The sequence below is a fragment of the Saccopteryx leptura genome, chromosome 13 (assembly GCF_036850995.1).
Source record: "Saccopteryx leptura isolate mSacLep1 chromosome 13, mSacLep1_pri_phased_curated, whole genome shotgun sequence".
Classification (NCBI taxonomy): Eukaryota; Metazoa; Chordata; class Mammalia; order Chiroptera; family Emballonuridae; genus Saccopteryx; species Saccopteryx leptura.
The window spans coordinates 39,482,616-39,500,543 of NC_089515.1; the positions used below are offsets into that span (position 1 = coordinate 39,482,616).

Sequence of the window (17,928 nt, forward strand, 5' to 3'; positions counted from 1 at the left end):
AGACAGGAACATCAATCTGTTTCTGTATGTGCCCTGACTGGGAATCAAACAACCAGCAACCTCTGCACTTCCAGACAATGCTTTAAACCAGGGGTAGTCAACCTTTTTTTTTTTTTTTTTTTTTTTTTCATTTTTCTGAAGCTGGAAACAGGGAGAGACAGTCAGACAGACTCCCGCATGCGCCCGACCGGGATCCACCCGGCACGCCCACCAGGGGCGACGCTCTGCCCACCAGGGGGCGATGCTCTGCCCATCCTGGGCGTCGCCATGTTGCGACCAGAGCCACTCTAGCGCCTGGGGCAGAGGCCACAGAGCCATCCCCAGCGCCCGGGCCATCTTTGCTCCAATGGAGCCTTGGCTGCGGGAGGGGACGAGAGAGACAGAGAGGAAAGCGCGGCGGAGGGGTGGAGAAGCAAATGGGCGCTTCTCCTGTGTGCCCTGGCCGGGAATCGAACCCGGGTCCTCCGCACGCTAGGCCGACGCTCTACCGCTGAGCCAACCGGCCAGGGCCTAGTCAACCTTTTTATACCTACCGCCCACTTCTGTATCTCTGTTAGTAGTAAAATTTTCTAACTGCCCACCAGTTCCACAGTAATGGTGATTTATAAAGTAGGGAAGTAACTTTACTCTATAAAATTATAAAGCAGAGTTACAGCAAGTTAAAGCATATAATAATAATTACTTACCAAGTACTTTATGTCAGATTTTTGCTAAGTTTGGCAGCATAAATCTTTATAAAACAACTTACTATAGTTAAATCTATCTTTTTTTAAAAAACACCTTAGTCATCCATTCTTTTTTTTAATATTTTATTTTTAACTTTATTCAGTTTTTGTTTTGTTTTGTTTTGTTTTTTAGAGAGACAGAGAGAGAGAGAGAGAGAAGGGAGAGGAGCAGAAAGCATCAACTCTCATATGTGCCTTGGCCAGGCAAGCCCAGGGTTTTGAACCAGCGACCTCAGCATTCCCAGGTCGACACTTTATCCACTGCGCCACCACAGGTCAGGCCTAAATCTATCTTTTTATTTATACTTTGGTTGCTCCGCTACCACCCACCATGAAAGCTGGAATGCCCACTAGTGGGCGGTGGGGACCAGGTTGACTACCACTGCAACCAACGGAGCTATCCACCAGGGCACCATCTACCAATTCTAAGGTGTCCAATGCGGTGCTTTGCTGATGGTTGGCTGTGGCATTAGAGATATAGTGACTTATAGTCAGAAAACCTGAATTCAGATTTACCCTCTCTCTCTTTAGTTATTTCACCTGGGGCAAGTTGTCTTGCCTCTTTGAGCCCAGGTCTTCACCCACACATGTCTCTATATTCTTCAGTGAGCTGCTTGAGGACAAAAGGAGACAATGTTGGTCGAATGACCTTATAATCTAGCGTTGCAGAATGGGATTAGATTCACTGGGTTTGTGACCTCCCCCAGAAACCTGAGCGGTTGAGAGTCTTCCCAACTACAAAGTACTCTCTGACCACTCATATTTTTAGCATTAAGAGAAACTGTTAACAAAAACCATATAACCCCCGATGTGTATATCACAGCACACCGAAACTTTGCTGTGGCCCTTGGGTCCCTTGCAGACACCAAGGGAGAAGCTTTCAGGGTTGGGATGTTGGATGCTTCTACCATTAGAGTCACATGCCCATGGCTGCTGGTGCTCTCAGATAGCATCCCGTCCCCATTCTCTTTGATTTTACCCTCTTCCTGAAACATTGAATTAATTTATTTGACTTTAAACCACATCTCTAGGCTGATGATCCCAAAATCTGTATCTTTAGCCCGTAGACTAGCACCCCCAATTGCCTATGAGACAGCTCCCACTGGGAGCCCTGGGGGAACTGAAAACCCAACAGATTCAAAACCAAACTCACCTTCAGCCACCTCCTCCCAGCTTTCTCCCCTTACAATCCTTCCCTAGATCTTTCACATCTGCCCTCTCCTCTTCCCTCTCATCGCCATCACTTTGGTTCGGGTCCTCATTATCTCTTGCCGGGACAATTGTTGTAGCCTCCTAATTGGTCTTCCCACCTCCGATCTCTCTTCTGGTCCACACCAGCTGATAGGTGGGGCGTTAAAGGCGCTACTCTGATCAAATCAGCCGCTCCTCTGGCTTGGAAGTCTTCAATGCTCTCTGCACACGAGGTTCTCTGAGATGGAGCCCCTGGTCTTCTCTCCATCTTCACTTCTTGCCAGCTCCCAGCATGAATGATATCGCAGCATTTCCAATCAGAGTAAATGACTTGAAGTTTATCAAGTGACATGCTCTCTGACGCGTTTCTGCCTTCACCAGATGCTGTCTCTGTTGCCTGGAGCGCCCAGGGGATTCCTCCAATAAGCACCGGGATTCAGGATTAGAGAGCTGGCTTTAGAAAGGCTAGGCAACTCTGGAGCACATTGTGCCTCTTTTCGGCTCACTCCTCAGTCTCTTCAGCTCACTGGCAGTTTTAGGGACACGAAGTACACGTGTATCTCCCTCCGTTGTTTGAGCTGTCTGTTCGTATCTGAAACTCATTTCCCTTCCCTTTCCCAGCCAGTGGACCAATCTAGGCTGTCCAAGGGGATTTTCTGAGACCTCCTCCCCCAAAATGGTGGAGCAACCAGGGGAACACTTGGTTGGCATTCGCTATCTCTACAACCAATAGGCATCTGTCTGGAAATGTTCTGTGAGCAGAGCCTTGTCTTCGGGTCCTGTACCCTGCAGGGTCTGGTGTGAAGGTTGCCTGGGATAGACATGAATGGTGCTCTAGTCTCTTAATTCATGGTATTCATCTGAGTGTCAGTTTCAATCCAAAAAATGGGAATTGCAGGTGACAGTAGTATATAGTGAGTGGTACAGGGTAAGCACTTTGTGCACACCACCTCAGTGACTCCACAATCACACTGACGTGGGTCATCCTCATTTGATAGCGGCTAGAAAAGACACAGAGACGTTAAACAGCTTGTGAGTGCGCACCCAAGTTTTAAAAAGGGATTCGGACTCCATGAAGGGTATTGTGCTTGGTGCCCGCTGATGGCTTACTCCATCGACAGGTTCCTAGGTTTCTAGTCATCTGTCCCTTTCCAACCCTGGCCATGGATTCCCCACGTGGATGCTCTCACGGACCTTTCCCGCTCAGACATCCCACCCCCTCCCCAGGTCTGGCTCCACCCTCCTCTGGCTCGGCTAGCACCTCAACCAGGATCCTCCCCAGGTCTCCCACGACAAGCTCTGGGCTGTGCTGCCACCTTCCCGCAGAGCTGCCGTGCCGCTGGGGCACCTGTCCCCTGGCAGGGGGCTGTCACCGTCCCTTGGCGTGCCCCGCGCGCGCGCCTGAGCCCTGGCGCCCCTGGGCTGGAGGACCGCGAGAGAGCCCCCCACCCGGGTCTGCACAGTGGCCCTGCATACCCCGCGGCTGCGCGCCGGCGGAGGGGGCGCTGTGACCCCGCGGGGGGCGCGCGGGGCGGGGCGCGGGGCGCTCAGAGGGCTCAGTCGAGGGGCACCGGCGCTGCCGGAAGCAGGGGCGGGGCGCCCGCGCGGGATGCGGTGAAGGGCAAGCGGCGCGTCGGCGGCGATGAGTGCCTCTGCGGCCACCGGGGTCTTCGTTCTGTCCCTCTCGGCCATCCCGGTTACCTATGTCTTCAACCACCTGGCGGCCCAGCACCAGTGAGTGGGCGCACGGGGGGTACGGGAGTGGTGGGTGGCGCCAAGGGGCAACAGGAGCCCCGGCAACTTTTCAGATGGGGCTGAGCCGCCACCGCAGGGCCGTGGGTCGCTGGCCTCCGGGACTCCGTGGCCGGCAGGAGGGGTGGAGGGCAGGAGAGGCGCCCGAGGTTGCACCGGCAGGGGTCCCCGTTCAGGCGCAATTCTGGGCCAAGTGCTGGGTCCCGATCGTGCCAGCACTGAGCCAGGCACCCGGGGCGCAGAGGTCAGTAAGGCAATGCCCCTGCCCTTGAGGAGCTCACACCTCTGCTCTGTGCGGAGCCTGTTCGCTGTGCTCGTCGTGCCTTGCTCGGTTCACGTTGACAGGAATGTTTCCATGTATGGACACATACATACTTATCATTTCTTATTAATTTTAGAAACTGTTCAGAATGACTAGCAGAAATATCCCTGAACCAGGGACAGAGAGCTGGGTTCTAGGCCTGGCTTGGGCACTGATTGTGTGACCTGGCCTCAGTTTTCTGGTCTGTCCAATGGCCTATGCTTGCATCCTTGTATCAGGATCCACAGAGACTGGGTGGAATGGGGAGCCGAGAGGGAGGCAGAGCTGTGCCGTCCTGCTAAGGAGATGGGTGGGGCTGAAGGTGGCGCACATGGGCTTGGTTCAGAGCCCTGCCCCTCAGTCCCCAGTGAGGGATCCCTGGCTAAGTAACCCTGAACCAGCAGCTGCAGGCCTGTCCTGGCAATGGGAAAGGTGCCAGGCTTCGTGCCTGCTGATGTTCCCTGCTATCTGCGGGAGAAGGAAGTAACCTGTTATGTTACCCACCGCAGTTGGTGCTAAGGAAATTGCATCAGACTGTAGGCTGCAAACCCTCTCTAGACCTTCAGGCTGCGGAGATGTGTCTGCCCACAGGGCGGTGACTTCCTCCTCTCTTGCTGCTGGAGCACCACTTGCTGCCTCCTTATCCAGATGGCACCCATCCATCCTGAGCGACCCCTCAGCATGGGCAGTGACAGCCCTTGGCCTGACCCCAGTCTTGGGGCACCTCTCCTGGAAGATGCAACTCTGGGCAGTGAACGTCACACATCTGTGAATATAGTGCATGGGAGACCCTGCACTTCTAAGTGGGCATTTTGGGCAATTCAACGAATAGTTGTTGAGTACCTACTGTATACTTGCCGCTGTCCTAAGTGTTGGGGATATAGCTGAACAAGCCAGAAAGGACTGGGGAGGCGTGTGTTGAGACAGACATCAACAAATGGAATGGGAAAAACACAAGAGAGTGACTGGGAATTAAAGACTTCTTGGAAGGGGTGACCCTTGAGCTGCAGGATGTGGTCGCAAGAACATCTGGGGACAGAGCCTTCAGTTAGGGGAACAGGGAGCAGTGCAGGGACTGGGATGTGGCTGGTGGTGAGGATGTTTTGGAGGGAGAGCAGCACAGCTTACTGACCGACTGCATGGGAAGAATAGGGTCTGAGGATGACCCTGAGTTTTCACCTCAGCCACTGGGAGGATGGTGATGGCATTTACCAAGTATGTGTATTGCTGAGCACACTGCTGATCCCTGCAGTTATGACTAATTGTTCCATCCATTCTTCCCATTCCCCTATAGGTTAGAGTCCCAGTGGTCTTGGATCCCTCCCTCTTCTTTCTCCACTTCCTCCTCCTCACTGTCCCCTTCTCCGTAAGTCCTGGGGCTGGGCTACTATATGTTCCCTCCTTCCAGTTCCCCTGGCACTGGCTCTCTGAACCAGACCAGGGCAGAGCTGCCCCGCGCCCAGCCCCTCATGCTAGTGCTTCAGCCACATCAGACTCTTCTGTGCCCCTTGGACACTCCCTAGCCATCCTGCCTTCTCTCCTCCATGTCCCTGGCTGTTGGAGCCACACCTGGACTTTATGGCCCAGAGTAAAATACCACCTCTTCCTTTTCCAGACCCTCCTCCAAGCAGATGTGATCTCTCCCTCCTCTGAGTCCCCCACCCCCAACGATTGCACTTCTCCCACGACCGTTACTTTCCTCGGTCAGAACTTTCCTTCTCAGCCATAGCTCACCTTCTTGTTGACCTACCTGTCTGGCACTCAGTTAGTTGGAAGTAGTTGAAGCTAGTTCCTTTCCATCAGACCTTTTACCAAAGCCTGAAAACCAGAAAAAGCAGATTAGGTTGAGGAGTCAGGAAAGGGTTGGGATCTCTGTCTCTCTGTTTCTCTCTGTCTCTCTCTCTGACACACACACACACACACACACACACACACACACACACACACACGGCTCATACTCACCCATACCCAACCCCTCTCAGTTGATGTCTGTTCTCAGAAGGGCATCAGTAACCTCTGCTCATCAACCCCCATTCCAAAACCAACAACTCAACCGTTGGGTTTGTCCTAACCCTTCACCATGCTCCATGTCCTTGCTGGACCCATTTCTCCCTGTCCCGGGCAGGTCCTGCACATGGTTGTCACCAGGAGACACAGGTGGCCTGCTGCCCCAGCTCTCTCCTGCCTTTGCTCCTCCTCTAAAAGGGAGAGCAAGAGAGGACTCCATGAACCAGTTTCCACTGCTCTCCATGGTGTAATGATGCTGCTGTCAGTGGAGGGCCTCAGTAGGAACAGCTGTAGGGGTTGTCTTCTGGCCACTGCCTACATCAGGCTGTGATTAATATGCCAGTCAGCTTACATAGTATACCTGACCATTGTCCTCTTCGTGGGATGCTTCAGCTCAGCATCATGTTCCGAACCTACACCAGCTTCCTCTTCCATCCTTGCCTCCATTGGCTTATTCCTACGGGAGGAGCCTGAGTCATCCGCTGATGTGTGCCACTAGAAACTTCCTGTTTCAGTCTCTTACCTGGACACCACAGTCATACTCATCATAACATTGTGTCATCCATCCATCCATTCATCCATCCACCCATACATCCATGCATCCATGCATCCATGTCCACCATCCATCCACCCATACATCCATACATCCATGCATCCATGTCCACCATCCATCCACCCATACATCCATGCATCCATGTCCACCATCCATCCACCCATACATCCATGCATCCATGTCCACCATCCATCCATTATCCATCCATTTACCCACCATCCACCATCTACTATCATCCACCCATTCATGTGACCGTCCACTATTCAGCCATTCATCCCCCACCCATTCTCCATCATCTATTACTTACCATCCATCATCCATCCACCCATCATCCATTTATCTATCCATCATCTGTCTATCCATATCTCCTTTCTCACTTCCTCCCTCATCCATCCGTCAACTATTTACACCTTAACAGAGGTCCCCACGTGGACTTCCAGCATCACAGTCTCCCAGGTATCTTGAAAAAATTTGTGTATTCCCATGCTCCAAACTCCTGAAGTATTCTGATTCTGCAAGTCTAGGGTACATCTGATACCCAGAGCCCACTCCCCTGTCCTTTGTGTGCTGGGGAGACAGCTTTCCTGCTCATGTGGCCAGCCTCCTTGGGGTCCATCTACCTGCAGATTGGAAGGATCACTTCCCTTCTGTGACACTGGGGAGAGATTTCTGACTGGTGCCTGGCACACATCCCAGCTGTGGCACATGGAGTGATCATCAGCATGAGTTTGTCCCTCAGTTATTAGTAGATGTTGGTGGGCTGTGGAGCCTGCAGCTGAGGAGGGTACTTCCTAGAAGTCTCAGGGCCATATGGTGAAGGTTATTCAAAGCCTCACATTGGTGTGGTATGGAAAGGCCTCAGCTGAGAAGTGGCATTTCCTGCTACTCTCACAGGCCGTTGAGAAGGCCCTGGTGTGGGGGCCCTCGAAGTGGGGCAGGTTGTTCTTTCTTCACAACAGGAGGCCCTGTTGGTCCTGGAGGTGTGAGAGGAAGAGTGTCGCTGTGGGACCAGAGGTGACCCCCAGGGAGGGAGAGCTCAGAGTCCATTAAAATAGGTCCCCGTATATAGACAGGGACCTCTCCTATTAATCCACAATGCTGGGCACATAGAGATGCAGAATATATTTTTTCCCTCAATGTATTTTTAAATTAATGAATACACAGACTAAAATAAATGCCGTGGCATTCCTAAGGTCACATAGGTCGGCAGTGGCAGAGCAGCTCCTAGAATCAGGTCTCTTGACTGCTAAGTCCACCAAGCCCCATGGCCCCTTGCTGCCCACTGCGGAGGGGCCGCTAGTCTGCTTGATGCCCTACCTCTTCCTAGGAGCAGGTTCAGGGACTGTGCCCAGCCTTGCCACCCCTTGGCTTTCTGGGTGTGGGACGGGATGCTGACCTGCTGGCCCTGGGGGTGGGTGACTGGCTTCACTCTGGCCTCAGATCTGGCCCAGATTCTTCCCCTCCTTGGACTGGCCTTGTCCTCTGGCCCCTTTCATTATACACATGGCCTGTGGCTCTCCTCCCTCATCTCCCTGGAAGGTGTTTGTAACTGTGACTCCGGCGTGTTTCCTGGAGCTCAGGCTGAGTGTTTCCGGTTGACACTGTGGAAGGCCGGTCAACCCATGGGGAACAGGCTTGGAGGCGCAGAAGCATCATTTGTGCAGAGGAGCAGGCTGAGAAGAGAGTCAGGACCCAGTGGTTCTGGTCCCCAAAAAGTCACAGGGGTGGGCCAGAGGAGCTGAATGCTGCAAATAAATACCATTAACTCCACAGTGTTTGGGCTGCAGACTGGGGCAGAGCTGGGAGCGACTGTATTCAACAGCCAGGAAATTCCCGGCACCAATGTGTTGATGTTGATAAATGATCGCCTCCCTGTTCCGGCCCTTGCAGCTTCTGGACAATTGTTGGGGCTGCTGCCCTCATCCTGCTCCTGGTTGCCCTGTTGGCTCGGATCCTCGTCAAAAGAAAACCACTCCGGGATCCGCTGTTCTTTGGTACGTCCGGCCCGGTGGCGGGGAACTGCTGGGTCCGCTGAATAGCTCAGCAAGGTGGCCCCCGTCCCTTCTTCTCCGTGGCTGTGAATAAAGTGGCAAGAAGTGGACAGGGGTAGAGTGGCAGGAAATGAGGAGTATTTCAGGATGACAGGGCACTCTCCTCCAAGCAAACACCTCGTTCAGGCTGTGGGCCCCACCCCCGCCCAGCTGGAAACCTAGGAAGGAGCTGGTACTGAGTCCAGGTGGGAGGTCAGAGTGTGCTGGGGACATGGGGTCAGGGAGGGGAGAAGTGGAGGGTGTCCTTCTGCCAGGATCCCAGCCATGTTGTTGCAAACGGCAGGGTTTCGTTCATTTTCTTATGGCCAAAAACTATTCTGTTTTCTATACAAAGGTGGGCAAAAATAGGTTTACAGTTGTGAGTACGTAAAACAGACTATTTTTGTATTATTGTTATTTATTTGTATTACAACTATAAATCTACTCTTGCCTACCCCTGTATATAATATAAACACACACACACACAGGTACACAGTCCATTCCTCCGCTGATAACATTTAGGTTCTTTCCTTTGCTTGGCTAGAAATGTTTACTTTCCATGCTTATGTGTCTGCAGACCAGTTGGGGCTGCTCTGCTTCCGGCTGTGGGTAGACTCAGGGCTGTCCCGCGTGTCTCCCTGTTCCTGGATTCGCAGCTCCCCAGGGTGCACCTTGACACCACAAATACAGAGCCTGGCTGGGGCTCGCGGACAAAGAGCGACGTACGGCTCTTAAGGCCTTGGCTTGGAGCTGACCTGTCACTTTCACACACATTCCACTGACCCAGGCAGGTTCTGTGGCTGAGCCCATCATCCGTGACATGGGAATATATTCTCCGCTTGGTAAAGGTGGGAACAGAACTGTAACTAATTTCTCCCGATTTGCGTATACAAAGCACTCAGCTGCAGTCACATCTCTCCTGACTCCTGAGGTTGTGAGCACCCTCGCTCCTACACTCTCAGCCCTCTGTCCTTGTCCCCATCAGAGCATTGAACACATTGCAGTGTCAGGAACAGGCCCCAGGCCAGACTCCTGCGCACCGGAGGGCAGAGGCTGTCCTTGTCCTCTCTGACCTGGCGTCTGACACTCCTGTTGGTAGAAATGTTGACTGGTCATGTGCTGATGCTTCTTTTCTGGGAGACACACGATGGCCGATCACCTAGGATGGCTAATTACTGTCAGTGAGACCCGGGCCAGAGGCCTCCAGGCTCCCTGGGGAGGCAGGGTCCACAGGGCAGCCTGCACGGGCCTTCCGCTGCTTCTGGGGAAGTGTCGCCATGCACTGCCTGCCCCACTCTCTTCCCTTCTCTCTCCACTGGCTTTCTCCACTGTCCATGCCCATCACAGTTCATGTCAACTTGAAAAATACAGCTTTATTGATAACCTAACATATGCTAAACTTGATCACTTGCTGTTTAAAAAAAGTATTTTTCCTTAGCCCTTTGTTGTTGGTAGTTTTAAGCCCATTTAGAAGATTCTGACATCCTGACCTGTGGTGGTGCAGTGGATAAAGCGTCAGCCTGGAACGCTGAGGTCACTGGTTCCAAATACTGGGCCTGCCTGGTCAAGGCACATATGGGAGTTGATGCTTCCTGCTCCTCCTCCTTCTCTGTCTCCTACTTTCTCTCTCTAAAATGAATAAATAAAGTCTTAAAAACTATGTTAAAAAATATGCTGACAACCTTAATAAGGCGCTCTAAGATGCTGTGTCTTTCCTTCTTTAATATTCAGTTCCATATTGTATCTACTTTTTTAAATCCTTCACCATTCTTCTTAAAGCCACTATCCCTTGAATATCAGCCATTGTCTGTCTCTAAGATCTCAAGTGTGGTGTAGGGAAGCATATACTCATTGGGTCTATAATCTTCAAACAACATCAGAGTAGTTAACTCTTTCGCAACCAGCACAAAGTTTCTGGCAGACCGACTCCTGTTGGTACAAGGTTAACTGATTATGTGTTGACGCAGACCAGTGGTGGGGCAAACACGCTAGACAGAAACTGAGTTGGCCTGTTTGCTGATCATTGAGACGAATCATCTCTTTTGAGTCATTATTTTAAACCTGGTGGTTGCCTCAATGCTTTGGCTACTGGTTACAGGTTTTGTCCCGGTGGGGTGCAGCTGTAGCCCTGAGCAGCCACTTATAGGGTATGGAGGATGGGACAGAGGTCACGGATGAGTTTGTCATCCTTACCCCCCAGCGGGCTTTCCCTTGGTGAGAGCACGTGGGCAGTGACGTCAGACCCATGGCACGGGCGGTATATGTTCCATTAGTTTGTGTTGACAGCATGCACAGGATCCTCTGGGAAACACGGACAGCAATCCGTGATTACTGGTGAGTGCCAGCCCTCTGCCCCTGTCTCCAGCGCTGCGCTGTAACTGCTGCTCTCCGCCCTAGTGTTCGCGGTGTTTGGATTTACCAGCGTGGTGAACCTCATCATAGGACTGGAGCAGGATGGAATCATTGACGGGTTCATGACACACTACCTGAGAGAGGTATGGCACTGCTTCGCGACTATGAGCTTTAAGCCCATGAGCCAGCCACCTGAGCCACTTTGCCCAGAGGTGAAATCCTTTCACTTGGTATAAGCAGGTATGATACACGGTACGTCATTCACTGCCATAGACAGGGGTCGTTTATTCACATGGAAAGTGGGGATTAGGGCATGGAGCACGATTCTTTTCAATGTGTAGTCTGAACAACTATCTCCCACCTGACCCACTGCCTTTCTTCTTAATTTGTATTTAACCTAAGTGAGGTACTTTACATGAATTGAGGATTTGTGTAATATTTTTAAACTATTACTACATCCAAAAGCCCACATCTGTCTTATGTATATAAATGAACAAACGCTGAGGCATTTGATGAAGTTCCCTGGCACCTGAGAGAGCTAGTCCTATTTTCTAATTGTATGGTGTGATGAATCCAGCCCCAGAGAGGTTAAGTAACAAACTCAAGGTCACACAGGAAATAAGGAGCAGAGCTGAAAGCGGAGTCTTCATCTGAATCTCAAATAATGGGGAGCTTTGTATGCATGCTCAGGGAGTTTTTATTTTATCCTATATGTGAGGGAAGGTTTTAATTCAGGGAACAATGCAGGCGGCTCTGGGAAGGAAAGGCTTGAAGGGAAGAGTCCGTGCCAAGAGCTGGGTCCCCAGTCGGGAGGCTGTGAGTGCCTGGATGGAGGACTTGGGGACGAGTTGGGGGTGATGGGGAGTAAGGTCTGAGATGATGTCCTGCTTTGGGAAGGTGCCGGTTATTCAGCTCGAGGGGAGCCCAAGGAAGAATCAGCTCTGCAGATGTTGGTTGAAGTGGACTCCGGGGTCCTCCTCCCCTTCCTCCCTCCATGTCTGACATGGCAGAGAGATGGTATTGTGCCAGCGCAGTGACAGACCGGAGACCCACCCTCAGCACGAGGTCCACAGAGGGAGGAGCAGTTGGGGGAGGCCTCATTGTGTTGGTGACACTGCTGCAGCCTTTTTCAAATGTGACAACGACAGTGGACAGTAAGCGTTTTCTAGGGAGGTGCAGGGCCTTTCAAGGAGAAGAACAGTTTGGGCAAAAGCTTTGGAGGTGAGGCACAGCCTGTGTGTCCTGTGTCCCCTGCTGCCCTGGGGTGCAGGTTTGCCGGGGTGATGCTGAGCTCACCAGACAGGAGGGGTTTCAGGTGGTTGAGGAACATCCTGGCAGATGTCCCAGCTGGCAGGGCTTTGCAAGTGTGAGGAACGTTCCCAGCGCAGAGGGGTGGGGGCATCTGAGTACCGTTAGTACCTCAACATCTGGAAGGAAAGGAGCTTGCCCAGCAGATGGTAGGGGGAGAAAATGGTCGAGGGTTTTGGCAGCTCCAGGGTAGTGATATTTCCACATTCCCACCAATTCTGTGATTTTATCAGATGATGACACGTGTCCTGTTTGATTTTATTAATACTTGCCGTGCAGGCCTGCTGTTTTACGTCGGTATCTGAGTTGTATGTAAAGTGGACTTCCTTTTACTGCCTCCCTTAGGGTGAACCGTATCTGAACACGGCGCATGGGCACATGGTCTGCTACTGGGACGGCTCTGCTCATTATCTGATGTATCTGGTGATGGTGGCAGCCATAGCATGGGAGTAAGTCACTGCGCCTCGTGTGTGTGCCTTTGCCACCTTACCAACCGATCAGCGGGCATGTAAGGAAAACACACGCAAATGCACAGACAGGCACGCATGGACGCGGAGAGCTCGCTGGAGACAGTTAGACAGGTTTTTTTTTTTTTTTTTTCCTGAAGCTGGAAACGGGGAGAGACAGTCAGACAGACTCCCGCATGCGCCCGACCGGGATCCACCCGGCACGCCCACCAGGGGGCGATGCTCTGCCCACCAGGGGGCGATGCTCTGCCCCTCCGAGGCGTCGCTCTGTTGCGACCAGAGCCACTCCGGCGCCTGGGGCAGAGGCCAAGGAGCCATCCCCAGCGTCCGGGCCATCTCTGCTCCAATGGAGCCTTGGCTGCGGGAGGGGAAGAGAGAGACAGAGAGGAAGGAGGGGAGAGGGTGGAGAAGCAAATGGGCGCTTCTCCTATGTGCCCTGGCCGGGAATCGAACCCGGGACTTCTGCACGCCAGGCCGACGCTCTACCACTGAGCCAACCGGCCAGGGCCTAGACATGGTTTTATTCGCTGGACTACACTGCCTTTAAACGTGTCCTGCTAGGTTAGCCTCCAACCAAAGTGCCACAGTGACAGATTGGGCAGACCCTTCTCTTTCTCTTTTTTTTCAAAAATTTATTGATTTTAGTGAGGAGATGGGGGCAGGCAAGAGAGAGGGGGAGAGAGATCTGTTCCTGTACGTGCCCTGACCAGGGATTAAAGCCACAACCTTCAGATTTTGGGACAATCCTCTAACTCAGTGGTCCCCAACCTTTTTTGGGCCACGGACCAGTTTAATGTCAGAAAATATTTTCACGGACTGGCCTTTAGGGTGGGACGGATAAATGCACAAAATAAAATTATGCGACCGGCATAAAAACTGTGGTGTTTTTAAATATAATTGTCGAACTTACGATATTTATTGGGCTAAGTTAAAGGAGAAACGAGCATGTCATTATTCAGGCTGTATTTAAATTTGTTATTCTGACAACGTTTCATGTTATTTATTCTTTCTGCACGGACCGGTACCAAATGGCCCATGGACCGTTACTGGTCCGTGGCCTGGGGGTTGGGGACCACTGCTCTAACCAACCAAACTCTCCGGTTACTGCTGATTACATTCACTTATGAGAACAGTCTTTTTCAGGAATTTCCGCCCAGCACATTCTAATTCAAACCTTTAACCTCATTTCAGCTGAAAGCTCTCCTTCCCCAATCCAGGTGTAGCTTCGCCCCACGCTCTGGGGCTACACCTTCTCAAGTCACTCTGCATTGGCTTCTCTGGGAATGTGTGTACATGGGGGCCTCAAGCGAGAGGCACAGTCTGAGGTGACATTGGTATCTCCTGTGTGTTGGCACCCTGCATTATGACACACCAGGCCTGTGTTGTGGGGCACACCTGTGTTCTCTGGAGACCCTGGCTACAGGAAGGAAGCCCTGCATTGTGCCGAGCCGGCCAGCGAGCACTGCTCTGCTGCCTGAATCGAGGATTTCCCTGCCCATGATGGCACACCCACAGCTTCTGCCTGCTGGCGTCCCTGTAGCCCACGACAGCTCAGGTCCAGGCATCTTCTCAGGCTGGCCCTGGGCTCCAGGCTCGAGGTGTTTCTGAGAATGCCTGGGCTCTGCTTGGATGCAGTCAGGAGTAGGCCAGTTTCTGCGTCTCTGTTAGCACTCACCAGGGAAGAAGACTCCTGCCTGTCCTCCTGCTGACAGTCCCTGTGAATGGGTCTCTAGGAATCGATGGGCTTGGCTTGGGGAGTGGGGAAGGGCAGGCAGCCCCTTATGGAGGTGGATGATGGGGATATCAGTAGAAAGATCTTTTGGTCAACATCATCTCTTAAGAAGATTAGGGGTACAAGCCCTGGCCAGTTAGTTCAGTGGTAGAGCATCAGCCCAGTGCATGGATGTCCCGGGTTCAATGCCCTGCCTGGGCACACAGGAGAAGTGCCCATCTGCTTCTCTACCCCTCCCCCTCTCCTTTCTCTCTATCTCTTTCTTCCCCTCCTGCAGCTAAGGCTCCATTGGAGCAAAGTTGGCCCGGATGCTGAGGATGGCTCCTGGCCTTCACCTCAGGTGCTAGAATGGCTCTGGTTGCAAAGGAGCAACACTCCAGAGGGGCAGAGCATTGCCCTCTAGTAGGCTTGCTGGGTGGATCTTGGTGGTTGGGCGCATGTGGGAGTCTGTCTCTCTGCCTCCCTGCTTCTCACTTCATAAAAATACAAAACAAAAACAAAAACAAAAAAGATTAGGAGTAGCTCTGGCCAGGTACCTCAGTTGGTTGGAACTTCATCCCGAAGGGTAGAGGTTGCCAGTTTGATCCCTGGTCAGGGCATGTACAGAACAGATCTATGTTCCTGTTTCTCTCCCTTCCTCTCTCTAAAACTGATCAATAATTTTTAAAAAATGTATATATATTTAAAGAAGATTAGGGGTGCATGACATTTATCTACATCTTTGGAGCTATGGTCAAAATTCTGTGACACCAGGGAAAAGCCCACTTAACATTCTATTATTCATACTTACAATGATTTAAGATATGAATCCAATTTTCTTTCTTTTTTGAGCCTTCTTTTTTGTTTCATACATAAACATGGGAGTCTTTCACAGCTATGAGCACGTTGTAGTTAACAGGTCAAAGAGCAAGCAAAGTTCCTCTTCAAAAGGACACAGAGGGTTCTATAGTATATCACCCCTGGAAGCAAAATTTGATCACCAGGGTTCCCTGTGTCTGACCTATTACTCTCCAGTGAGGTTTGATTCATGTATTTTACTAGTTAGAATAAAGGTAGTACTGTGAGTAATCATTTGCAAATAATATTCTAAGCCAAGATTCTTTTTTTTGTTACAGGGAAAGTTATAGAACCATTGGCCTCTATTGGGTCGGATCTATTATGATGAGCATGACTGTGTTTGTGCCAGGAAACATTGTAGGTAAAGTACTTTCCTTTTCTGAGACAATGGGGACTGTTTTTAAGTAGAGAAGCTATTTTGGTTGTACTAGAACCAAGAAATTCCAAGCTTACCAAAAAGCTGTTTTGCCAAATTATTCTTTTCCTCCTTAATCTTACTTTAAGAAATGCTTTTGAGAAATTCTCAGAAGTGTACATTGAACAACTAGGCAATTTAATGTCAGTGATTCCTGACTTTTAGAAGGATCTAGATGGGGTAAGTATTGTGTTTGTGGCTACATTTAGTGTTTAAATACTTCTTTCAACTTACATACAGGGTGGGGCAAAAGTAGGTTTACAGTTGTGAGTACACAAAACAGTTCATCTTGTTATTATTAATATTATATTATTTTCCATACAAATAACTGTAAGCTTACTTTTGCCCCACCTTGTATATAACTTTGACACAGTAAGGGAATTCAGTGAATGTATTTGAAAATTAAGACTGTTTAAAGCTAATGCAAATGAGGTTATTTATGAATTCAAGAAATCAGGATATTACAGTAAATATACTTTAAAAATACTATAGATGGTACTAAACACCTAACAGTTTTGGGTTGACCTGTTTTTTGTTGTTGTTATAAACATTGTCTGGTCCATAGCAAAACTTTAGATAACTACAGATGGGGAGGTATCCTAAATGTTACTCAGGTTTATACGTGCTTTTGGTAAACTTTTGATTTTTTCCTTCTCTTTTTTCAATAGGCAAGTTCGGAACACGCATTTGCCCTGCCTTTTTCTTAAGCATACCATACACTTGCCTTCCTGTCTGGGCTGGTCTCAGAATCTATAATCAGCCACCAGAAAATTACCATTATCCCTCAAAGGTGATTTTGATTTAGTTGAATGTAATCTGTCTTCACATTCACAGGATTTACTCTCACCCACTGGCTACTGAGCTCCATGTATGGACAGGAGCATTTGGGGCATTGATACGTGTGACTGTTGATTCTGCAGTGTTGGTGCGTGCCTTAGTTCTGGTGGGCAAGACTGGGCGTGAATACGTCTGCTTCCTGTGCTGGGGGTCACCGTGGCGCTTCCCCTCAAATTCCGCATGTGTGCTGAGTGTGCGGTTTGTCTGGGGCTGTCAAAGGCCTGGAGTTTGAGTGTGTGGGTACCTCTTTCAGAGCAACCATGCCTTCATCTCCCCAAAGGGAGGCTGGTGAGATACTGTGTTCAAGTAACACACACAGCCATGGGGTCTGATTACTGAGTTCCAGGCACTTGGAAACCAGCTCCAGATGCCTTTGGGGACTGCTCCCTTCTATTCGCAGCCAGTGGTCAAGGTGAAACAGGACTGGCTGGGCAGGATCTGGTTAAGGTCTTCATTTCTAAGCTAGTGACATCTTCCTAAGTCTCTCTTCCTTTTATAGGTATCAGGTCCTTAAGCAAAACTGATATCTGAACATATGCATTACTAGAGATAATCAGAACATGATTATTCATTTTATAAAAAGACTTACAATAGGATCCATTAAAATAGATTTTAACTTATAAACATTTCATGTAACATTTCCACTCTTGCTACACAAACGGAAGTTGGTACACAAACAACTGGTACCCCTTTACAGTTACATCCTCTTTTTTTTTTTTTTTTTACAGAGACAGAGAGAAAATCAGAGAGAGGGATACACAGGGACAGACAGACAGGAACGGAGATATAAGAAGCATCAATCATTAGTTTTTTGTTGCACGTTGCAACACCTTAATTGTTCATTGATTGCTTTCTTATTTATGCATGCCTTGACCGCGGGCCTTCAGCAGACCGAGCCAGCGACCTTGGGCTCAAGCTGGTGAGCTTTTTGCTCAAACCAGATGAGCCATCACTCAAGCTGGCGACCTCGGGGTCTCAAACCTGGGTCTTCCGCATCCCAGTCCGACGCTCTATCCACTGCGCCACCACCCGGTCAGGCAACAATTACATCCTTTGGAGGACTAGGTGGTTGTTAAAGAGAAAAAGCAAACACCACAGCCTTGTCCTCATTCTACTGCCTTTGAAGGCTCCGTGTCAATGTGTTAACTGTGTTCATATCATAAGACACAGAACTGTTTATGATGATTATTATTTTAGTGAGAGAAAGAGGAGAGACAGAAAGGGAGAGAGATGAGAAGCATCAATTCTTCATTGCGGCACCTTAGTTATTCATTGATTGCTTTCTCATAAGTGCCTTGACCCAGGTGCTCCAACCAAGCCAGTGACCTTTGGGCTTAAGCCAACGACTGGGGGTCATAGCTATGATTGCATGCTCAAGCTGGCAACTCCATGCTCAAGCTGGTGAACCCGCACTCAGTCTC

General features: G+C 50.3%; 1 protein-coding gene across 1 annotated transcript in view; it reads left to right on the forward strand.

Annotated features, from left to right (window-relative positions):
* The first annotated feature begins 3,241 nt into the window (after window positions 1-3,241).
* Window positions 3,242-17,928, forward strand: part of TM6SF1 (transmembrane 6 superfamily member 1) — a 28,360-nt gene continuing 13,673 nt past the window's right edge. Inside the window, exons 1-6 of the mRNA XM_066355709.1 lie at window positions 3,242-3,650; window positions 8,420-8,523; window positions 10,957-11,054; window positions 12,565-12,668; window positions 15,534-15,616; window positions 16,339-16,460. Of these exons, the coding sequence (XP_066211806.1) occupies window positions 3,559-3,650; window positions 8,420-8,523; window positions 10,957-11,054; window positions 12,565-12,668; window positions 15,534-15,616; window positions 16,339-16,460 (603 nt within the window). The 5' untranslated portion in view covers window positions 3,242-3,558. The remainder of the gene's footprint in view (window positions 3,651-8,419; window positions 8,524-10,956; window positions 11,055-12,564; window positions 12,669-15,533; window positions 15,617-16,338; window positions 16,461-17,928) is intronic.